At 35.6% G+C, this 26,040-nt stretch overlaps 1 protein-coding gene across 17 annotated transcripts in view; it reads left to right on the top strand.

Moving 5' to 3' along the window:
• The window catches only part of chb (CLIP-associating protein), a 595,254-nt gene that overhangs the window by 482,750 nt on the left and 86,464 nt on the right, over positions 1-26,040 (top strand). For all 17 annotated transcript variants that reach the window (XM_081736296.1, XM_081736291.1, XM_081736295.1 and 14 more), the window contains 3 exons: positions 3,987-4,144; positions 7,105-7,214; positions 8,733-8,859. In XM_081736296.1, the coding sequence (XP_081592422.1) occupies positions 3,987-4,144; positions 7,105-7,214; positions 8,733-8,859 (395 nt within the window). The remainder of the gene's footprint in view (positions 1-3,986; positions 4,145-7,104; positions 7,215-8,732; positions 8,860-26,040) is intronic.

Here is a 26,040-nt window from a genome sequence, read left to right as displayed (position 1 = left end):
ACGAGACCTACTGATTAAAATGGAATCCTAATCACATGAGCTCCTGCCAGGAATCAAACGCGGGTCTCCCACGCCAAAGACGCATCTGCTTAGCCACGAAGGAGCTCTATGGATCGCCACTGGAGGGCCAGGAAGGTATCCACAGAACTTGGCTTTACTCATCAGACTGTGTGACACATTTTGAAGGAGAAATGTACAAGATGAAAATCAGTGTTGATCGGTTCCCTATCACCTTACGGAACCACAGAAGTGGCATCGGTACTTGATAGCCGGTATCCTACCTGAATATCCTTGATGTATTGTTGCTATCGACCAGACCTAGGCACGAACATACGAGCTCGATTCAAACCGCCAATCGAATGATTGTGCCATCAAGGATTGTCACGAGAGGTAAAGCGACCCAACAGGGTAAAAGTGATGCTGATAATGTTGGACTACCAAAAGACGGTCATCCTTAATAGTGCAGTACCTGCAGGTGAAATTGTCATCGCACACTACCAAAGTTTCTTCGATCATCTTTTGTGTCTGGTTTCGAACATACTCCCTAAGGGGCCATCTCTTTGCATCTTGCATTACACGCTTGTTGTTACGTGGCAGGCACAATGACACATTCTTGACCAGTGTTATTGAGAAGTCTTGGAATATTCACCAGACGTGAGGCCGTTCGATTGTGATCTGTTTCCACGGTTCAAAAAATTCCTTCGAAGAATAGAGTTTCCAAATATTCTGTCAATGCTAGGCGCCATAGAACGTCCATCATCAAGATCAACAAGAAGCCCTCTCGCCAATGGCATACGACGGCTACTACGTATAATGCAGGACAAAGCAAGGATTATATCGAAAACTTGTAACGTGATTATCAGTGTCAAATTAGTAGTATGTTAGTACTAATTATCTTGCTAGTACTTTATTTACAGCCCACGTAAAGTAAAATCCAACCGAATCTGTGAATAATATAAAAAAGTTACTAAGTTAGAATTCATATCATTACTTTTGTTGTAAAAAAAAAAAAAAAAAAAAAAAAAAAAAAATGTGATTTTTTTTAAAAAAAAGTAAATAAAGGATGCACTTGATTCAAAAACTCGGTCTTAAACCATAAAGTCTCCGTGAACCGCACAGATTAACAATCGTTGGAAATTAAATAATGGACCTTACTGTGTGGGTGACCATTTTTCACTTTTGCGGTTCTTTTATTTCCACTTTGCACATGACTGTATGGATTGATTGTGATGAATGAGTGAATGCTTAAGGTGTAAAGTAGAATTTACCTCATTGTGATTGGTATTAAAGTAATTTCTATTAAGTGTAAATCTATTAGTGTATAACTTAAGTAGATATTTGTGTCGATAAGTGATTCTTGTTCTTAATAAAGAATGTTGTTTTAATTTATTATGAAAGTTGTATAGTATATGTTTGGTAGATTATTGATTATATGTAGGTAGTTCTAGAGTGCAGAACAAAACCCTAGTAGTTAAATTATTTATAAATTTTGATTTTGTAAAAGCTACTTAAATTAGTTTTTATTAACATGCAAATGCGTCAAATTGTCTGACCAATTTCTGATTATCACTTTTCACTTCCATTGTTATTATTATTTACAAATTCGATTAAATTCCACTGGGATAGCCGTATGCGTCCTTCACCCACCAAACAGCTTTTAGTGTTATCGGCATGCCATCTAGGCTCTTATTCCTGTTAATCTGACTTTCGAAAGTGGAGAACTGCTAGCTAGTGCACTCTCCTTTAGTGTTCTCAGATTCGAATATTACAAAGCCAAACCAAAATAGTAGTCGTCCAATAACTGGTCTTGCCCTTGATGACCTCAGTGCTTCATATTTTAAAAAGCTATCGAATAGTTTCACTGAAAAGTCTGGATTCAACCGAGAGTCGAAGCGGTTAAAAAGAAGCAAGCATATTAGCCTGCGGCTTTTCTGGACGGTATTCTTCAATCCTACATTGCCATAGTTTTGCAGTACTATGAATGAGAGCTTATTAATAACCTGGAATAACGTTTATTTGTAAGATAGAGACGTTATGTATCTAACTTGTATAATATAGCAAACGTTTCTGGTAACTATGGTGTTAAATCTCCATCTCGGACTTTTCTTTTTCATGTTCTTTGTTTTTTCCCATTCACTATGTCGATAAACAAGATAGATAGAGATTATGTTCCTGAACGGAAAATTTTATTTGAAAACATCAAGTAGAAGAGATGCTTTAAGTCTGCCACATTTACCAAGATGTTCTACTTTAATGTTTTAGTGGTGATTGTAACCATTTGATATTCTGATAATAGTATGCTGAGCTGTACGCTCAGATTCAAAATATTAATGGCTTTATAGGTTGAAATTACTCGTACATCTAAGGGTCGAAATGCTGTAATGAATAATTGTGAAGTTTTACGTAAATTAATTAACTTGCAGTCTCTCTTTGAATCCAAAGTAAACAGCATATTCGGACGAACCTTTTGTTGGCTACATGATAGTGAATTTTTTTTAAAAAAAAAAGTACGGAAAAGAGATACGAAATATAATTTTATCAGTGTTGGTAATGAACTTTCCCAAGAAACCAATGTGATAAGACGTTGAACACCATACATAATATAAAATAAAGTACGTACACAAATACTGAAATCTGAAAGTAATTGTGTTTACTTAGGCGTTATCATCAATGATTCATCACTGTACGTATATTTGTTTTATTAAATGAAAGGGATTTGTAATAAATGAGATAATAATGTGAATCTGCTTTCCCTTAGAGTATCTTTAATAATTTTATTTTTAAAAAATCCTTGCAGAAATATACAGGGTGGCCCAAAAGTTAGGTATACATCCCTGCATTGATCTAGTATAAAATTCTAGTTTATGGGTTTATTTGCTTCGACTCTTCCGAGCTTAAGGCACAAGTAAAAGGACATTAAGAACAAATAATAAAGAAACTAAGTCTATCTGATGGATAATAGTAAGAAATTATATAAAACGCAATGATCTGATCAGTACGGTACTGTATACCTACTTTTGGGCCACCGTGTATTTTGTGCATGTCTTTAGTGTGCTATTATCGAGAAATAATTTCTAATAGAAGTATTCGAATAACAGAACACTTCTTTTTTTCGTCCATTTATTTTTTCTTTGTTTAAAAAAAAAAAAACACGAGGAGGATATATATCGTACGCGATTTATGGGTTCCGTCTGTCTTGACCAAACTTGTATGGAGATAAGTCTTAACTTACTTAGTATGCATGTAAAATGTTTTGCTGTACAGACTGTTAGTTTCCGTGTTATTGGCTAAGCGTTAGGATTTGGACCAGTCTTGGGGAGAAAAAAAAATACTAATTGCTATGTAGAACGAGAATTAAGAGACAGTACATAGAACAAATCGTTAAACATTAAGTAAAGTGAATGTGTGTCTATAAGAAAGATTTGCTAAGGTTAGAAACGAATATTTCCACAATTTATTGCTAGTTATATACATAAATGTTCCTTACTTCTACATAGTTTAAAAATCAGTAGAATTACATAATGTAGCAAATTACAGTGAATTATCGTTTCTGTATGTGGTGTTACTGCCGTCGAAGCCGATATCAAGTCACCTTATGAGAGAGTAAATGTTATACAGTCCCTAGTTTTTATTAAAATTCCTGTAAATGCCTGCTGTTGGGCAGTGTACTATGTACGTTCGATTTTTACTGCAAGTTTTGTTTTAACCAGAAGTTGAATGCCATAATAACGGGTTTTCAACCTTTTCCACTTGGCGTACGTGGGAAGATATATGCTAAGATCAAATTTCAGTATAGCTTTGTTGATAAGCATCTTAATCTATTGTATGTATGTCGACACAATTCTCAGTATACTAAATAATATTTATATCTAGCAAATTATTTTAATTACATGTTAGAGTTATACTGTATGTGTAGTTTAGTCTAGACAAATTAATCTATTTCTAATTAAGTGATATGAATTCTATTACATGCATCATATTTACAGGTCAAGCAGGTGCTGTGGACGAAGAAACATTTATCCGTTCCTTTGAAGATGTCCCGACGATACAATTGTTTTCTTCGAAGGAACTGGAAGAGCAATTGGTTTCTATACGAGAGACAATTGCAGATCCAAACAAAGATTGGTCCAAAAGAGTGGACTCGGTGAGTTCTGAATCAATATGTTATGAATTATTATTTTCTATTTTTAGCTTCGAACGTGTATGAATGACCAAAATACCTAAGTAAGTAAGTAAACTTTTGGGAGCTGATATCTTAGATAATTGAAGGTTAAAAACCCGTAATTATTTATTTTTGTACATGCTGCACTTGTGCCAGAAATTAATTCATTAATCGCATTTTGAAATATTTTAGGTAGATTACATCGGATAAGAGAGCAAATAAATCATCTCGTTCATATCTATTTTACCGTATCATGTGATTATTCTGATGTATGTAAAAACGATTCCACCACTTTTATCTTTACGCAATACCAAACATTAATCTGAGAGTATCTCGTTCCTGTTCCATGGTTACATGCTGATTCTCGAACCTCCATTATCCGCACTTGGGTATTAATTTTTCTACAAATATAAAATGTTGATACATTACTAAAACCTATCCGTGAAAGTTGTTCGAGGTCTGCCTCAGTGTAAGCTAGCATGTCTGTGGCAGATGCTTGTTCACGCAGTTTGTCATTTTGCTCTATCTGTTGATGTACCTGGAGTTTATACGCGTAAAGATGAAATTGTTTGTTAGGAACTTCGTCCATTCTTGATCGTGGCGTATTAAGTTCATGACTGCCAGCACGGATGTGCATACTCAGGCTCCTTGCGAACACCTGACAGCTCTTCAATACGTTTATTTTAATGAATAAACAATCAGCCACAGCTTGTACTTCTTCTTCTTCTTCTTCTTCTTCTTCTTATTATTATTATTATTATTATTATTATTATTATTATTTATTATTATTCATCATCCATCCATCCATCCACTGATAGATGGTTCTTCGTGTTGGAAATGTATCGGTTGTACATTGCTCTGCATTTGTGTTATAGATTTCACTTCAACACACACGTCTTTCTCCTTCGTACACGCAATTTCTGTTTATTGAATCAACTAGCGCCACCCTTCGACGTAGTCTGATATTAGCACAGTATTACCAGAGTATGACAGTTTACAGTTAGTTTTCCTATAACAAAGAAGATATGCTGGGAGTGAAAATTATAATCATTTATTGACACGCAGTTTTGGCCGGTAGTCTCCAAAAAAATATAACATATTGTCAAACTTAAGTGCATGTAAAGAAGGCGAGCGTATGAATTCACGGAAAAATTAAGAAATATAATGTAACAATTTCGATAGCATATGGCGTACTAAGTATTATTTCTTGCGTGAGAAGTTCAAAAAAGAGGAACGATTATGGTATTATATTTTTATTTATAAGGACTATCGCCTGTACCTGTATATGGTACATCAGGTGCTACTTTATAGTGAGATGTTATTGTAAAATAATGGATGCAGAAGACAAAATGAAAACATCCTTAGTGTTTTAACAATATAACTAATATTTTAAATGAAAGAATGGAAAATGTAGGCATACTTTCTCTGATATTTAATCGGAAACTCCCTTAAAACAAGAATATTGAGAGTCATTTTATGGACTATGACTTTAAAATGTAATAAACATTCGTACACGAACTAACAGAAACATTCAACAATACTGGAAATGTGGATTGTAAAAATAGAGGCCTTCTAACTGTGTAGGACTATTGCTTTAGAATAATCTTAATTCAGCATCATTAAGGAAGACAGTTTATTCAGTAGAGTGTATAACTAGTAGTACGTAAAGTATAAGAATGAATGAATGAATGAGAGAGTAGCGTAATACAATAGGAATGACGTGACAAAGAAACATTAATGGACAGTAAATTGATTTCCTAGAATGACGCAGCTGTTTCCAGTGGTTAGTTTGGAAGAGGAAATTAGAAACTTCAGAAATCACCTCAGCAGGAAGACGCTACTCTAACTAACATTAACATGTAAATGGCTTACAGACACGAGTGTGTAGAACAGAATGTTTACATAAAACACATTTTCAGTTCAAGCGTAGTCAATGAAAACTTCTAAACTGTTAGTCCTGTGATATTAACTGTTAAGAGCTCAGTCGTGTAACACGGAGACCGTTAAATAAGGTAGGGGGAAAAGGTCAAGAAATTTACTTAAGAATTTTTTTCTTGAGGATTACAGATGCAAACTGACGTATCAAATACATTGTAAATTATACTTGGGATTATGATATTGGGAATTCGTCTGAGTAAAGTAACCCGTCACTTCGAGTTCTGTCACGTTGACAGATAGTGAAGTTTACTGGGAATGAATTACATTTACAGTTACATTAGTTGCGTTTCACATATTAGAGAACTCAGTGTTAATCCCAAATACAGAATTCTATAGTATACTCTAAGAATTTCTTCAGTAGTGCTCCATTTCGTACCTCAATGATGATCATCAATTTAAAATGTAAAACAAGGTATTTATAGTATTTTGTAAACATGTACAAGTATGTAATAGATGTAATAGGAAAAAAGTTTGATTTATGTTAAATATTATATATTTCTTTCCTCGTTTTTGAAATACTGTCACAGTTTCGATTCGCAGTATCTAGAAGATGATTTTCCCAATAATTTCACGTAAAATATGATGAGCATCACCAGTTTTACAAGGGATTAAATTAGTTAACCTTTAAGAGAAAATTATAATTTTGTAATGAACCTTCAAAAATCCACAGTAAAATAATAAAAAGATTTTCGTATTTTAAGATGTTCATGAAGAAATAATTAATTATATAAATAAAAAAAAAAGGATTGCCACAATTTATTTACCGTCGATGTTAGTAATTACTGCAGTACTGCGTCGATAGCACTGCATTCTGTTATTTTGTTCATTTAAATGTCGTATCGAAATTAGTAAATTATTGAGAAAACTATCTTGCTACGCGTGTATTTTAAGAATTTTTCTGAAAATTTTCAGTATATACGTTTCCTGAATTTGGTTGCTTATGTGTTCTTTTCTATTATATTTATACTGTTACGAAAATTAATAAAGTGTCATTATATTTTCAGTTAAAAAGACTGAGGGCATTGCTTCTTGCTGGAGCATCAAATTTCGATGAACTGTATGTTCATTTACGACTTCTAGAGCCACCATTCCAGATATCAGTGAAGGATCTCAGGTAGGCAGCAGTTTGAGATGTCGTACAAGAAAGAAAAAAATATAGGATTAAAGTTAGAGCTTCTAACAAATAAGTCTTCTTTAGTCTAAAGCGCATAACCGTGAGACGTATACTAAATAAATTCATTTCATTTGAGCCGAGTCAGCCACCCCCTGCCTACGCTACTGGACCACTATACAACAGCTATAACAAATTTCAATGGCCAACGGTGGCATTCTCGAATTATAATAGCGCCTTTTTTCCAGACCAACCGTTGACAGCGCAGACACTCAGTGGAACTAGTGGTGATATGTCAAGGTAGTATCAACTCATAAGCTATCCGGGTCAAAGATAAAACGACTCAGGTACAAATCAGTTATTACGCTTTGGCAACCAACTTTCCTCAACAATAAACTAGCAAGCATAAACTCTAGAATCAAATAGTAAACGAGTAATGCATTAGTTGGGAAAATAAATTATCGTTCTATTTTATTTATTTATTTATTTATTTTCCATTATTTACATATTTAAGTTCGTATTACACTGTAAAAATGAGTGGTACTATTCAAATCATTTAACAATCGGTTCCGTGATTAGTATAGTAAGTTGACTTAGTATTGTATTATTATTATTATTATTATTCCAAAACACATCAGAGGTGTTTCATATCAGCACAACGTAAAAGTTCTTTTTTCTCTGACGAAACTAAACACATGTTAGAAAAAAGAACAGCATCTGCACATCGGCAGAATTACATTGTACATTTTCATTGATGAGGTGCTGTAGAAAATGAAAGTGTCATGTCTCAACTGCAGCATTCTGAATTATATCTTTAAAAGCTGGAAAGGGGATAGAAAGTAGATTCTCGATTATCTTCAAAAATTAAGTAGTATTACTCGAGAATTAAATTTATTTTGTAAGTATTGAATCTAGGGGTAGAAAGATACTTTTAATTACCAGCCGAATGATACCATTGATTGTATAATTGTTGAAGGGGTTAGAAGATAGTTGTAAGTTAACGTTCCAAGTCTATGTCTATTGACATTTGTAAGGAATGAAAAAATACAGTGATTGTATATCTATCGAATGAAATAAAGTAAAACGATTTCACGAGGCAATCCAAAGGACAACATAATAGTAATGTACTACAAATGGCCAAGAATCGAGTTGCATTTTGGTGGTTTTTAACTACTTCTTTTCATTGTAGAAATTACCTCGTCTTATGCTACTGAATTAATAAGAAATGAATAAATTAATTTTTGTGTGGGTTTTTGAAAAAAGTTAAATATATAAAAAAAAAGTTATTGTTAAAATAGTTGCAAGACTTCTCTTAATTTCAAATTATTAAGAAAGATAATACATTACTTTCTCCAATATGAACTATTATTATTAATAATAATCTAAATTCTTATTCCAAAAGTATATCATCATTTTCACATGTACGTCTAAGTTTCGATATTACTCCGAGGACTATATTCTCTCTGACTTCTTGTATTGCCTGTTTTTAAACATACTAATCTTACGTTATTTTTCCTTTAGGTCACAAGTGGTTCGCGAAGCATGTATTACGATAGCGTATCTATCACAGCAGTTGGGACACAAATGCGATCACTTTGCTGAGTCATTGTTGCCTGGGCTTATCTACCTAATCCAGAACAGTGCCAAGGTAATCTTGTCAAGTATCATTGATAAGGACGAAAACTATAATCTGTACGAATGAACAAATAACTAGTAGCTCATAAAATACGTTCGTAAATAATTATAAAATATATTACTTATACACTAATACATCGCCCCCAGAAAGCAGAAAGGTGCTAAGCGCCAAAATGTAAAGTTTTCAGGAGAACATAAAAACGGATGAAACACTAATTAATTCCGATTCTTTCTTTCTTCTAGAATTCAGTTTTCATTGCATACCTTTCATATTGTCTCCTTTCTGCACAACATTAAACATGAAATGGGTTGTCAGGATATGCACTTAGTTGGAAATCAAGGAAAGTGGCGCTTAGCACCTTTCTGCTTTCTGGGAGCGATATATTAATGTATAAGTACTCATATGTATATAGTGTAATATAATGTATATACAATTATGGTCGCATTCAAAAAGTAGTTATCCATTTTCAATTATTCCGGCGTTATACGAAATCATTTTATTGTGTAGTTAAAATAAAGGACTCCCAGAATAGGCATAATTAACTACCACCAATGAACCTACCTGGTTGATCAAGACTTGTATCTCAGTGGTATTCATTGAGACAATCTGATTTTTTTATTTTACTTTTGACCACCGTTTAATTGGGTACCACACATTCGTAATCTTAAGTACTCTTAATTTGCTTCCTGTATTTTCCCACCGCACCCGAGGTGCTGATCTTCGGTTGTCGTCACAAACCAAACAGCAAACAAGTTCCCAGGAGTTGCAGGAAGAGCTGGGAACGCCGAGAATTCATTGGGTGTGCCTTCGTCATAGACAGCTCAGCATTTAGTCTGCATCGCATGTGCTCGGTAATTATTGCTGAACTAGCTCCGGTTAATTATTATTATTATTATTATTATTATTATTATTATTATTATTATTATTATTATTATTATTATTATTATTATTATTAAGTACCTTGTGTATATTTCATTTAATAAAATCCTAATCATTTCAATACCTCTTTCGGTATTACTGGTACCTTCTACAGAGGACGTAAATTTAGTGTGTTAAATTTGGTAGATATTTACATGATCCTTTTCACCATTGTTTAACGAAAATAACCTCTCGAAGTCACTGTAAAATTTCCTTTAACTCAAATGATTACATATAAAATAAACTCGAAAATTTACAATAGGTGCCTTCCATCTCAATTCAGGCAGAGCATGTACCATCACCATCTCAGATATTGTTGAAACTTTTTTTTTTTTATAGCAACTAGACATGTTTTTAAGAGAACCATATTTTTTTGTTTTATCGAAAAAAATTTTCCCACCAAGTAATGGGCCATCAAAGACGGGGAGTACAATTTATGAATTGTAAAAGACATGGAAAATGGTCAACTTCGGAGCCCCACCATTCAGCTATGGAGACAGGTAGAGTTATAATTCTTGTTGTGGTATGTACATAGGGATATAAATAAACTATATTTTATTGTAGTTCGGTTTGCGCATGCGTACCTTTTTGTACATAAATTAACAAATGAACGTCAATTTATCTGGAAAGTCGAAGTTTGCGAATTTTTTTCGAACACTTCCGGTTCGAATTTTAAAATTCTGTTTTCACGGTTGGTAAGACCTAGTTACCCGCTTTCCGAAAAAAAAAAAAAAATTGTATCGCTTCTATGTGCAAACCGTTTTGTCGCAAAAAATTCGAGAAATTGTAAAATTCTCAAAAATCGCCATTTTTGGGCGCCATTTTCTCGAAAACACCATCTTTTAAAATTCTGAAATTTTGTCAGATGGTTTAACTTTACATGAATAATAAACACACCAAATACCATTCTCGACCAATGCTTCATGAATTAATTACAGCTTTTTGAAGTTAGCGAAGCTTCGTTAACTTTGATGTCACAGTTAGCAACACTAGAAACAATAAAAATGCAATGATTTGATGATGATTGTGGTTCACATTAATTAAATTAAGAATAAAAGGTTTTCCTGACTGGTTTTTTATTATTTTGATCAAAAAAGCGCTCTGAAATAGTAAAATGAGCCTCCCCCCTTCTTCTTCGTTTTTTCAGAAACGAAGTAATCTGAGATGGAAATTACGATTACGAAACACACAAATTTTAAGTTCACTTACTTAAAATGGTCTTGGGAAGCAAAATTTCACTGATTTTTTTTTTCCACATGGACCAATCATTTGCTTGCTTGGTGTCTTCTTCGCTAATAACAGTAGTACACTCAACTCGTCCAGAGGTGGATCCAAGGAGTCGATCGCCCTCCCAGATATATAAATAAAACCCATTCCAGAGCTTGGAGCTCTTAAAAGTAGCTCTAAGTAGCAGTATTACCCTGCCCCCAGAAGTCCGTCCTGGATCCGCCCCTGCGTAGCACGTTGTCGATAATCACAAAACACTTATTTTCACTTTTCTTATGCTCTTCTGCAAACCTGTATCCTGCTGAAAGTCCATGTGGAAGCATAAACAGCACTTCAACTGTACGTAATTCATGATTTATTCAAAGTTCTGCTACGCACCACTGGTTATCATAAGTATATGCAAGGGCGCCGATCTTGGGGGGGGGGGGGGGGGGCGGACCCCCCAAAGCTGATGTGGGCCCCCTATTGTATTTATGAATATACAATATTTGGCATAATTTGAATGCAATTTGCCTTAAAATCCTCATATATATACCTTCTGCATCTGACACCCCCCCCCCCCCCCAATCTACAGAGAAATCGGCGCCTTTGGGCGTATGTATGTAACAAAAGTTCCTTTTTGCAGACTTCTTAAATCTATACTTTGAATTGCAGAAGCTCGATTTTGGGGGAAGCATGAACTTAGTTTATGGTGACCCGTTACTGCCATAAAAAATTCGCCGTTTTCCGAAAGCCAAAGGTGACTTCGTTGAATACCAGTTACCGGTCGCATACTTTCCCATTCTTGCGTTTCTCTCTCTCTCTCTCTCTCTTTTCCAGAAGTTGTAGAATTCAGTTCCAGGCAACAAAACTAGAGTAATACCCGGAGTTTGTACTTGCAGTTTTTTTTTTTTTTTTTTTTTTTTTTTTTTTTTTTTTTTTTTTGCCTCCACTTCCCCCTGCCTTGGCCGATTACTTTCGGACTTATTTATGGCAGACGCAACTGCCTCTTGCCTTTATTCTCTCTCTTATACTTGATGTTTCTTTATTATCTCCCTGTCTTTTCGGCTGTCAAACCTCAGCAGATTGAGGTGAGGCACACTTCTTTTCAGCATGGCACCTAATATTTAAAAACCATGCCCTTATATTTCTCTCTCTTTTTTTGTTTGTTTATTTTATTTTGCTTTATTTAACCTTTTACATGCAGAAAATAACCTGAAAGAAGAAAGAAAATAATTGATTAATACATAATATAAATGATTGGGAAGCAGCGCATTAACCATCCTGAAAAGTAAAAATTTAAAAAGAAAAAGATAAACAAAACACAGTGTAAAAAACATCTTCTCATTTGGTGTCAACTGTCTTGTAGTTTCTTCTTTCTTCTATGATTCTCTAAGCTTTTATCACACTGTTTCTCATATGTGTTTATTACACTAACACGCACAACACTGACACACACACAATGTTATTAGGGGTTATAGAAATAAAAACGACATAAATAAATAAAATAAAAAGAAACGTAAGTTTGTACTATAGTTCTGGATGTTTGCCAGAACTTTAAGATTGTTTCTATTAGAATTTGATTTGTTTTTTATTTAATTGTATCTTTTCAAAGTGCTATTTGTTCAATTACCTTCTTCGTTGGGTTCGTTCATTCCATAGGTTTCTCACTATATGCTCTGTTATTTTTTGAAAGTTATCGAATTTTGTTTTATCCTGCCGTAAGCTAGTCCAATCTTCATCACTAAGTTCATCTCTGAGATTCCTTATTTCTTCACTAGTTACGTAATTTTCACAATTCCATATTACGTGTTCAGGTGTTTGGATTTCTCCACATGTACACATTTCGTCATTTTCAATATTTAATCTTTTCAAATGTGTTTTGAAGGGTCCATGTCCCGACAGCGCTTCCATAGTTTCCTTCTTTATTTCACCAATTTCTTTCCTTACTTTGATAGTTGGTATGTATTCTTTGAGCTTATCTCCTTTTGTTGTTGTGTACCATTCCTCCTGCCATTTTCTTTCTATCAACATATTTAGTTCATCTTCGTTGTTCGGATTTGTACCTAGAATCTCTATTATTTTTATAGTTTCATTATTTGTCTTCCATCGTTTTACAGCTTCTCTTAGTATTTGGTAGTGGATTGGTTCTTCTAGTGCAAGCACCTGTAAAGATTCTATCGGTAGTGTTTTGATTATTCCTATTGTTCTAATTATAACTCCTCTCTGAACTCTGTTTATTTGTTCCCTTAATTTTTTATTTGCAAATATTCTGTGAGCCCAGATGCTGGCACAGTATTTTACTGTTGGCATTATTACAGCATTGTTGTACGTTTGTAGGGTCTTTTTGGGTATCTTATAGTCTTTTCTTGCAATTGTGAGTATTTTATGTGCAACTTTCTTTCCTTTGTCAGTTACGTTTTCGACATGTTTAGCATAGTTCAGTTTATCGTCAATCCATACTCCCAAATACTTGAATTCTTTCACTCGTTCAATTTTTTGGTTGTTAATCTTTAATATTGGATCTCTTTGTATAGATTGCCCGAATATCGTATATTTAGTTTTATTTCCTGATAGTTTCAGTTTATTTATTTCGCACCATTTTTGAAGCGTGTGTAAGACTTGGTTCCCTTTCCTCTCAATTTCGTCTCTTGATCGTGCTGATACGACTATTGCAATATCGTCTGCATAGCCGACTACTCCTTCTGTGTCTTCCGTAATTTCCAGTGTTTTTAGGCATGGTTCGATAACGATGTCCCACATCGTTGGACCACATATGGATCCCTGTGGACATCCCTTTGTTGTATATGTGGTAATGTTATTATTTGGTGCCTTGTAAGTGACCTGTCTTTCGTTGCAGTATTCTAACATTAGTTGGTATAGTGATTTAGGTACTTTCATTTTTTTAAATTGTTTGAAAAGTGATGGCCACCACAAATTGTCAAAAACTCCACTGATATCAACATAGATTACTACCTGGTACTTGTCTATTTTTCCATTTTCTATTAATTCTAAAAGCCTCCTTATAGCTGTCTCCGTACTTTTCTTCTTCCTAAAGCCATGCTGTAGCTTATCTTTCTCTATGTTTCGATATTTGCTAAGTCTGTTAGTGATTACTCTTTCGAATATTTTTCCTATTATATTTAAGAGACAGATCGGTCTATACGCCTTAGGATCATCATTTCTTTTATCTTCGCTCTTTTTTATTATTACTAAGTTTGAGTGTTTCCATATTTTAGGAATTCTTTTCGTCTTGAGGCATAAATTGTAGAGTCTTGATAGATATGGTGACCATGTATCTGCATTTTCCAGGAAAATTTCTGATTTTATCATGTCTGGACCTGCTGCTTTCTTCTTTTTTAACATTTTTATGTAATTACTTATTTCTTGATTGGTTGTTTCTTCCATAATTTCGTCGTTTATTGGTAAAATTTTCATTTCTTCCCTCATTTGTTTGTGCACCTCGTCATCGTCTTCTTTTTCGTCCTTGGGTAAAAGTTTTTCCATTAAAAATTTTATGGTGCTTTCCCATCCTTCAGTAAAACTTCCGTCATCTTTTCTTAAGGTTGAGAGAGTTGTTGGCTTCTTTATTTTCTGACTAATTATTTTATATGGTTCACCCCAAATGTCTAGGTTAGTATTTTCTTTAAGGTAATTTTTCCAACTATTTACTTTCATTTCTTTTATTTTGTTTTCATATATTTCTTTTTGTTCCCTGTATTTTCTTAGTCGTATTTGTTTCAATTCTATTTCCCACGTCTCTTGGTATAATTTCCTAGCTCTTCTCGTTTTTAGTTTTAAGTCTTTTAGTTCATTATTCCAAAAGGAGTTGTTTTTATTTGATTTTCCGTTTAATGTTCGTATTTTAGTTGAACTTTTAATTGCTTTAATTATTTCAGTTTCCAATGTTTCAGCTATTTCATCAAACATCGCTATCGTCTTCAATTTGTGGCAATTTAATTGTCTCCCAAAATTTAGTCCAATTTATTCGTTTTGTGTTATATATTACAGTTTTATCGTTTTCATTTAGATTGTTAGAATTTGTTTTGCTGCTTATCTCGAATAGTATTGCGTTATGATCACTTAGGGTAGCCGCGTCTAGTACCCTCCAATTTGTTATTCTGTCGCTGAGTTGCATTGTTGTTAGTGTTATGTCTATGTTTGATTCACCCCCTTGTCTACTCCTGTACGTGGGCGGATGACCTTCCTCAACTTGCAGTATACTCACGAATTCTTCTGCGGTTTTAATACTGTGTATCTGTTTTTGCCTAAGGTTATGCCGCGTTGCCACATTCTTTACAACCCCCCCCCCCCCCCGCCCCCAATACTGTCGTCGAGACCCTAGCTTGGCCGGTTTCACTGCAAAACCACTGCTTTATCGGACCTGTCTGCATCTCGAACATCGAAAGCGATTTTTAAAGTGGGATGCAGCACCATCATAAATCACTGCAGACACTTATTTCCACGTATTCGAACCTTTTTCTACAAAATATATTTTCGCTTTTCTTCGAGTATTTTTAGAATCTTGTCTATGGCTATGAGTACATGAGCCGAATCGTGTGTTTTGTCGTCGCTTATTACAACAAAACTGTCAGTTGTTCCATATTCTGGTGATAACTCTGAACTTCACTTTGCAGAATAACAGTCCAGTTTTCAACGAAGTCCACATGAAGTAAAATAGAATTTGTATCTTGAAATTTTATACGATGCTTTTCGGTAGCAATTAATTCTCTTTGGATTTTCTTGATGTAGTCATGAATTACAATTCTTACAGTTAAACCAGCAATGTACGATACGAAAACGGAAAGTGGCACAGTTTTTTTTTAACGAGATCATTGTTTTCCCATATGGCGTACGTAACACTTTCATTTTCAGCAGGATCAAAGACTCCACACTTATTCCTTTCATTCCAGGACACTCACCACATTCTTGAAGAAGACAGCTGTCATTTTCAGCGGATCATACTACTAAAGGAAATAGGTCACTCATAACAGCTTCAATACAGGTTGCACCTTTGATTTGTTGCAACGCAGTAGCAAATAACTTAAAATTTGCACAATACACACACACTTCCCTCGCAGGTTGTGGACTGACCCACTTTAGTCGAATACTATAAAATTCCGAGTGACCCATTCTTATGCTGAGATTGTTCTGCTTAAAAGAAAGTCCGTAAATTTCTTTGGTGGGACGCGTAAGAATTTTTTAAATCACATCACTGTAATGACATCGCACTTAATTGAGACTTTGTCTGGATCATTGCAAGTCATCACTGAAGTAATAGTTCAGGCTTTTTATAGACCATCAGAATTTATTGGATGGCCATTTTAAGTAAACTTAAAATTTGTGTGTTTCGTAATCGTAATATCATTTCAGATTATTTCGGTTTAAGAAAACGGACGAGTAAGGGGGAGGCTTAATTTACAATTCCAGAGAGCTTTTTTGATCAAAATAATAAAAAAACCAGTCAGGAAAAACCTTTTATTCTTCATTTAATGAATGTGAACCACAAACATAATCAAATCATTGCACTTTTATTGTTCCCAGTGTTGCTAACTGTGATATCAAAGTTAACGAAACTTCGTTAACTTCAAAAGGCTGTAGTTAATTCATGGAGCATTGGTCGAGAATAGTATTTGGTGTGTTTATTATTCATGTAAAGTTAAGCCATCTGACAAAATTTCAGAATTTTAAAAGATGGTGTTTTCGAGAAATGGCGCCCAAAAATGGCGATTTTTGAGAATTTTACAATTTCTCGAATTTTTTACGACAAAACGGTTGCACATACAAGCGATACATTTTTTTTTTTTTCGGAAAGCGGATTACTAGGTCTTACCAACCGTGAAAACAGAATTTTAAAATTCGAACCGGAAGTGTTCGAAAAAAATTCGCAATCTTCGACTTTCCAGATAAATTGACGTTCATTTGTTAATTTATGTACAAAAAGACACGCATGCGCAAACCGAACTACAATAAAATATAGTTTATTTAAATCCCTATGTACATACCACAACAAGAATTATAACTCTACCTGTCTCCATAGCTGAATGGTGGGGCTCCGAAGTTGACCATTTTCCATGTCTTTTACAATTCATAAATTGTACTCCCCGTCTTTGATGGCCCATTACTTGGTGGGAAAATTTTTTTTCGATAAAACAAAAAAAATATGGTTCTCTTAAAAACATGTCTAGTTGCTATAAAAAAAAAAAGTTTCAACAATATCTGAGATGGTGATGGTACATGCTCTGCCTGAATTGAGATGGAAGGCACCAATAATAATAAAAGTGTTTTCCTGTACATATATTTACAGACTCAACTCATCATTGTAATTCAAAATAGTTAGTATATTAGAACATTACTTTTGAAAAATTGCTAAAATACTTCTGGTAAATATGAAAAATTTAAGTACACTCGAAACCGATATAGTTAATTTTTTTGTGGTGTTACATGCCTTAGTGATATAATTCCAATTTTTATCAAGCGATCTTTAATCAAAATTTAGTTCTACCTCCCTACTCCTAATGTGCAAGGGTGAATCCTGTCTTTCAAAACTTCCACAACCGAAAGAGTGATATGCCATGATCGACCGTAAGTACAAGGTTTTAATCTGGCCCAAGAAGTAGTGTAGCAAGCGGACTATTTAACACTAAGGCCACCACACCGTCAGTATCCCGTTTTTAGTGGCAGTAATTATGAGTGTCCAACAACCTCTGATACATAAACTGTTGCTGTATGAGTTCGAACTTGGGCATAAGACTGCGACAGCAACTCAAAACATTCATCATGAGAAATGGGAAGGTGCAGTGAATCACAGCAGAGCAACTCGTTAGTTCTAGCAATTTCATACAGACTGTAAAAATGTCGAATATCACCCAAGATCCGGTTACCCCAAGGTAACGTTTTCTGAGGCCATACAACACACTATTCAGAAAATTCCATCCACCAGCACACGATGATTATCAAACCAACTCACCATGTTGTCCACTGCAGTGCATCACCTTCATAAACTCCACGAAATCATTAGCAGCTCCCGCATTTTGCCACATGAGTTTGCCTCAGGTCAACTTAGAAGAGAGGGTGTGTCTCGACAACTGTTGCAAAATCCACGTGATGTGCGTTCCCCGAGACGGATTGTCACATGCGACAAAAAGTGTGTTGAATAACGGTCAACTTCCAGAACAGATCGTTACATAGGATCCGTTTCGAACATAAAGTAATGTTCAATGTGGTAGAACCGCGAGAGGGTAATTCACTTCGAGGTTCGTTTCTAACAATGGTACCGCCAATGCCGATTTTTATTCCGAACACTTGGAGCGGATATATTCTGCACTACGCCAAAAATATCCTGCATTGATGAACCGAAAGCACGCCCTACTGCAGTAGGATAACACAAAACCATACTCAATTCGAAAAACACAACTAAATATTTAGGAAGTTGATAGCGTCGAACTACCCGACATATAATCCTGACCTTGCCCTTTCGGATTACTACTTGTTTCGGTCGGTTGATGAAATCAGGATGCTTCAGCGGCGTCGGGAATGCGGCGTCCCTAATGCCAAGTTCTTCAGAATTGCAATACTCGCTTTTCCTCTAAGTTGGGACCACCTAGATCACTTATTGCTGTTGTGGAATGATGTTACTGTACATTATGATGCCTCGGATGAAGCTGATCTGATTATCTGTTGTGGCTTGGAAAAGATTATTGGGATCCAGTTAAGCTGGATTTCCATTTTTTAATTATTTTGAGCTGGCAGTAACTCTTAAATCTGAGTTTGTCCTGCGCTTTTCCTGGAGTTTTGTGACGATCAAGTGAAGCTTGTTAGCGCCTTCAGTACTAGAGGGAGTGATGCCCTAAAAGGGAAAGCTAGGAATGCGGCATGTTGGACCTCCGAAAGAACCTGGCCTCTACCGTGAGCCGGTAGGATGGTGGTCTCCTTAACAGTACCCATCAGTCGAGGATAGAAGTGGCGCTGGGTCCTCGTATATTGGGCCTGGAGTCATTGCTTAGCTTCCTGACAAGGGTTGTGGTAAGTCTAGCATCTACCTACCTCGTTGGTCCTCAGATCAGTGACTTGAAAGTGGTGGAAATTAGGGTAATTTTCACAAGATGGCACGCCATCAAACCCACTTAAGAGAGAGAGAAAGAGACAAATAATAAATTAGAGAAAGCGAACGAGAAAAAGATCGTGGAACATGTGTCTTGATATTTGGTTATTAAAGGTGCAAAACAAGAAACTGCCGGTAGTTTGAATAAACTTTTCAGCATTTATTCTGCTTAGACATTTGAAGCATATTGCCACTGGAATTTTTTCACTGGGGCATATTCACGAACTTACAAGGGATGTATGCGAACCGTAACAGCTAGATATATATAAAAATTGGTACTCTGACTAATTGTGGATCGCTTATAGTCGTGGTGATAGTCACTCGGTGCGGAAATACCTTGTTTACCAGCTATCTATAATACATATACCTAGCAGTGACCGGGAGAGGCTGTGCCGAGTTATATCCCAAAAACGCCGGAAAAAAGCAGAAAATGAAAAACGTTATACAGGTATCCTGATACCTACGTGACCAAGAACTCGACAGTAGTATCACACAATGTTGCCATCCCAGCACAAACTTATAGTTTTTCCAGGGTGGCCACTCACCTGGAAAACCTGGAAAACCGGGAAAAGTCAGGGAATTTTTTAATTCTGGAAAAGTCAGGGAATTTTGATGAAAAACATGGAATTTTTACTCGGGAGAAAATTTACGTTCTGCTGTATTCCTAGCCATTTAGCCGGTTTATTTATATTCGCTGGGGGCTTCGCCCCCAGATTTCTCCTTCCTTCCAGGTTTCGTTTATCTAGCTCTGCTGGTTTGGGCTGCGCATACTTTCTTCATATTCTTTTGTCATTTAGTGCTGCCCATGAATTGAGCTGGAGCGAAATCGGGACCATTTTGTAATTAACACACTTGTTTAGTTCGATGGCTGCTTGATTTCCAGAATTCGCTCGGGGCTGCGCCCCTGCATCCCGTTTTGGTGGTCACGTGATTAATATAAAGGCTGAACGATAGTTGAGTATTTCTGCCGGAAGAGTTCCGAATGTGTGTCGAATTCTACAAAATGTGTGGAATTTTGGTTAATGCGTGTATTTCTATGTGGAATCAAAAACTGTTTGGATTCCACATGCATTTGTACTCAGTGGCGGCAGTACTTTTTGCGCCACACTATTAATTGGCCATGCTTTTTTACAGATATTTGAACTTTTGACCACCAATTTGAAGTAATGGCATTCCCCTCCCCCTAGTTTTTACACCCAATTCCGCTACTGCATGTACTATTGTTCTAAAAAAAAAAAAAAAATCAGCTTCAAACAAATTTTTCTGATTTCTTAAAAGCACATTTTAATAGTGCACATTTACTTCAGTTCCGTTGTTTTGTTACACAATATTTCCCATCTATGTCGACCTGTTCCCCGGTTGCATAACCACCGCACGCCACTGCTGGCACGACAAAACCTTTGGGACCCGGGCCTACCTAAAGTTGTTAATGCCGGCTTTCTAGACCGAAGTCCGCTACTTCTTAATACAGGCAGCTCCATAATTGTCCTCTCCATTCATTTGTGACGTCAAAGAACGATAGCATAACCTTGTACTGCAATATGACAGTGGTTGCTAACAAGGTATATAAAATAACAGGTAGCCCCAGTTCGCGATTAACGTTCTGATTGGCTCCCTGTCGGTGACGTCATGTGGAGGTATCGGTGAAGATTTTTTCGCTTGCCTGCTTGTTACACTTCGCGCTTTATTCGTAAAACTGGATTCAAAACAATTATGATATTCCTTGTCTTTCCAAATACAAATAATGAGTTATTTCTACTCACAGATGAGACAATATAATGTAATAAATATATAAATACCGTCAATAATGATTAATTATGTATACAAATAAAAATGAATATAATGTTTACTCGCTAATTCATTCCACAGCTTTGGATAGATTTTTATAATTTTTAGTACCGTACATGAGTTGACCTGGCCCTTATTACGTTGATTAAAGGGCAAATCCTAAAGGGTAGAAGGGGTTCAAAATTTGTACCTAAAATACAGTATCTCACGAACCTATCAAGTTAGAAAGATGAAACTCGGTATATAAACTCCTCATTAAGATTAAAGAAAAACATGTTCCATTGTTTTTGAAAATTTTCGTTTTAAGGAAAAGAGGGGGCATTTTCTATTCATTGTAACAATGTTTGATTGCTAACTTCTCGTCGACCAACTTTAACGATTTTTGGTACTTTAATGCAGCCAGGCCTAACTTAGGATCTTATCATTTTTTCGCTCGGGGTGAGAGGAGATAGGAAGGAGGTGACAAATAATCAAAAGCAGTCGAAATTGGTGTCCAGTCCATAATTTTCAGGGTCACTGAGATGAATATTGATCATTCCGATACCGTTTAAAACCAAATTCATCCACTTTGGGCGTGGGGAAGGGGTGGCATTATGGATTTTTGTCGTTGCACTTTCATTGAAACGTGAATTCTAAGGGTGGAAGGAGTTCAAATACTTTCCATAAACCAATCCCCTCAATAAGAACATTTCAGGTAGTAAAATACATAAAGCAAACATTATTCAAAATTTCAGATATTCCGGGTATGCAATAACAAATTAGGTTAGGTTGTATTAGGATAGGTTAGGTTATGTTAGAAATCTAATCTACCCTAACCTAATATAACCGAATCTAACCTAACCCATTGTATTTAGTGTTTATTAACCAAATTGTCAGAAATCGTGACTGCAAAATATTTCCTTTACATTACTAATGTTTGTTTATTACTCAATATAACACATTTTACATTATGTATTACAGGTTATAAGTTGCACAGATATCTATAGAGTGGTATACATACATAAAAGAACCATCTTCACAGGGGAAAATTTGCAGTTATTTGTCCTACACTTTGCCCTTTGATTTATCGGAATTTAGTTTTTGTGGCTTAGCCCCCTCTCTCGGCCAGCCCTTCAGTTAGAAGAATATGGTAAGGGTGCACTTTGATCAGAACAAATGATTTTGTCACACGATTTGGTATTCGAGAAGAAATAAAATCAATGTGATTTGTACGTAACAGGTATGGTTCGGTTAAACAAGATTAGATTAGGTAAAGTTAGGTTAGGTTCGGTTCGTAATAGGTTCCTACAAATGTTCTGCTCAAAGTGCACTTTGAGCACTTTGCTAGAATAATGTTTCAGATACTTAACAAAACTTACGAATATCATTTAAACTAAAGAATATATGAGACAATACATTTATATTCTCGTTGGTACCCCCTTCCACTTCACTTTACGTACATAAACTCCTTAAGCTTCAGGTCCTCAGAAACAAATGTCATAAAAGTAAAATTAATTATTGTTGTTATACACCTGTTTTTCAACTTGACTCATGCCAGTTTGGTATCAATAATGAAGGAACAGCGTCAGATCTTAAATACTACTTTTGCAGGAAACTTAGAAGCTCGTTTTTTCAAACTCTTTGATAATCCTCTGGTGAAAAGTGAGAACAACATATTCATGCGTTATCCACATTAAAAGTGTTCTTTCGCTTACAGCGGGAAATCAATCTTCTTCGAAGTTCATTATTTTTAGGGAATCGATGGAACTTATTTCATTTGTATTGCTTCCTATGTTATTAGAATGAGCTACTGCACAAGTAAGATAGCTTTTCCCCATCTTGAAACAGTAGTGTTATTGTTTATACCGCGATACCTCCACGTGACGTCACCTACCGCAAAGTATCCTGGGAAAATGAGAGCAGAAAAGCTATCCCGAGAGTCCCTAATAAGCACACCTGGTGAAGGTATTGTATATTTGTTGTTAAATCCGGAGAAATATTTGATTGCACATTAACGAATAATAAGTAGATAATGAGTAGAACAGTTTCTTGATTTGAATTTTGCAATTTTAAACCGATTTTATGTAAATTCTGTAATGGTGTTTTTCCAAGAAAATAAATTTAAGAATTATTGACTACTTATTTTTTAAACATATGTTTGTTTAAAAAAGAAATCAAAATTTCAGTCAAGGGAGTTGAGGATTGTCGCAGGGTGCGGGCTCCACCTCCATTGGCCATTTCCTAGCTATGGGCCTGGATCAAAATACCATGTTTTCGAGTAATTCTTTTTCTTAACACATGGACTTCTTTGCCGTATAATGGTTTACGGGTTTGCAGGGCCGGCGACAGGAGAGGGGGAATAGGGGACAAATGCCCGGGGGCCTGGAATCACAAAAGAATAATTAAAAGCAATATTTTTACTGGAATTTAGGGGTTCGTGTCCCTGAGTTGCCCAAGGTTCCTATATATACCAATTTTAGATCTCTCTAGAAATTTTTCTGGAAAACCGGGAAAATTTCTGGAAAAGTCAGGGAATTTTGAAATTCCAAATGAGTGGCCACCCTGTTTTCAAATAGAATGTGTACCATTCTATGGCATAAAACGTGAAAGAAAATAAACAAAAGGTGGGTTATCAGTGTTGCCAAATAAGGGAAGTATGAGTCTCTAAAGTTGAGAAATTATGGGGTCTGTACAATGAAACGAACAAATGTACAACAACAACAAGACTGCAGAAGGAACAAATGTTATTCTGATGGGGAACTTCAATTCTTATCATGAACTGTGGGGTTCCCCTCGTACCGAGCCTCGAGAAGTTGCAACTTTTCTCGCCACTTCACAACCTATTTTATTAAACGATTGCAGTCCAACATATTTTACCACTACCATAGGTACACATTCACATCTGAATCTTCCTGTTAACTCGAATGGGAACAAGCTGCCAATAACAAATTACATGCAAATTACAAATTACAAATTACTCAAACCTGCTCTTGGTGACTGGACCATCAGCTCAAGATGTTCTCGACAGGAGGAACGAATTTTAAGTCGACTTCGCATTTGGCATTCATACTTAACACATAGATGTCTACTTCGTGGTGAAGACCCACTAGTGTGTGCGGCCTGTGGAGCTAGAAAAAGTATTCAACATCTGCTTGTGGACTGTCCTCATCATGCTCAGCTTCGAGCTGACTTTGCCCAAGAAGCAAACAACACTGCTTGTAGATGACTACCGAACGATCTCTGAAGTTTTTATGTTTCTTCGTTACTTCCGTGTCCTAGTGTTTATTAATTTCTTGGTTCTTCCTATGTGTTCGTGCTCCGTTACTCAACGTATTTTCTAGGTCAATAGATAATCCCTACTAGTATTTAACTTTTCTCTTTCATATTAACTCGGACGTTCTTTTATGCTTGCCACATAGCCCCGCCAACAGATTTAAGTACCACAAGTACTAATGTTACCCTAGTACTTGTATCACTGTGTTTGCATAATTTCTATCTTATATTTTTTTTCATGGCAAGACTATTACTGAATATTAGACATTAACGGGTGCAAATAGACCTTTGCAGTATAACGCACCACGATGCTTCACCAATCAGCAAGGGGTGGAAACAGCAGTGACTGATTTCTTTGCCTTTGAGGACCAGACGTGGTATTAACATGGAATCTAGGAACTGTTGGGAAGATGACTGCAAACAGCCCAACACAAGAAGCTGCACTTTGAATGTTAACCTGCTTTCATTCTACTGAAGTAAATGTAGGTACGTTGTGTACCAAAATATATCAAGACGTGTAGCATGATTTATAGGTGGCGTTTTCGATTTATGAGGAACTCCTATGGAGCAGTTGAACCTTGTTAATAATGTGCTTAACTGAAGACAAATGTTGAGATACTCGTGATGCCGCAATATCTTCATCCTTGAAGTCTCGCACACATTCTTTAAATCTCGTTGATAGATTTATTTTTATCATTCTGATATAAGTTAGGTTACATTGACATTTGTATATTTGGCAATCGTTAACCGATGTAACACCACAAAATAACTAACTGCATTGGTTTCGAGAATACTCTTCAATTTTTCATACCAGAACGCTTTTTAGGAATTCTTCATAAGTAATATTCTAATATAGTAACTGATAACTCTGAATTACAATGAGGAGTTGATTTTGTAAATACATTTATTATTCTTAAAAGTTTTCGAGTGTACGAGTATTTTGTATGTGATAATTTGAATTCGAGGAAATTTTGCAGTGATTTTGAAGTTGTGTTCGTCGAACAATGCTAAAAAGCACCATATGAATATCTACTCGATTTAACGCCCTAACGTTACGTCCTCCGTAGAAGATACGAGTGATGTTGAAAGAGGTATCGGAATTATTAAGGTTTATTAAAAGAAATATATGCAAGATAGGTAGAAATTATTTATTCTTATATTTATACATGACTAGCGTCAATTAGTCGCTTCACTGGGTTAAAATGAGAAAAATTAGTAATATGTTCCTTTACTGTTACTGAAGCGCTCTCTGATAGACGATGTTTTTGTCTTAAAAAAATTAATTATTACTATTGTGAGCTGAATTTGGACTTAAATGGCATCGGAAGTGTCACTGTTCATCTCAGCGACCCCGAAAACTATGGATTCGACACTAATATCGGTCGTTTTCGATCATTTTTATATCTCTCCCCTTCCCTAAGTTGCACCGTCAAAGTGAAATGATAAAAACCAGGACCGAACTTCATCTATGTTGAAAATTTGATTGAGATCGGTCGAATGGTTCAAGAGTTATTAAGTCATAAACATAGTCACTTTCATTTTTGTTTATGTAGATTGCATATAAAATGAATACTTTAACATACGTATTATGTGATAACTGCTGTTAGGTTTACCTACGGCCATGCACTTTAGCTTTCGCTACGTCGTGTGCTTATCAGCACTGACTGGGAAAGCATTCTTAGAAGTTATAGAACGTGTCTTTAACAAACACACCGTTCTGCATGACATTTTGGTTAGATGTCATCAGCTACAGCAACAGGGCTGTGTCGTTGTTATCTGTGTGATACTGGGACATATCTCATTCGGGTAAACGAGCGTGCCGTTACAGCAGCCAAGAACACCTCATTGGTAGCGGTTTCACTGGGATCACTCTCTCTCGTGCTCTGATCTCAATAAGTCATTCCTTTCTGCGGATGCGCTCTTAC

Source organism: Thermobia domestica, chromosome 13, assembly GCF_964235325.1.
Source record: "Thermobia domestica chromosome 13, izTheDome1.hap1.1, whole genome shotgun sequence".
Taxonomy (NCBI): domain Eukaryota; kingdom Metazoa; phylum Arthropoda; class Insecta; order Zygentoma; family Lepismatidae; genus Thermobia; species Thermobia domestica.
The sequence above is the reverse complement of the archived record's forward strand: the minus strand, read 5'-3'. Positions and strand labels throughout refer to the sequence as shown.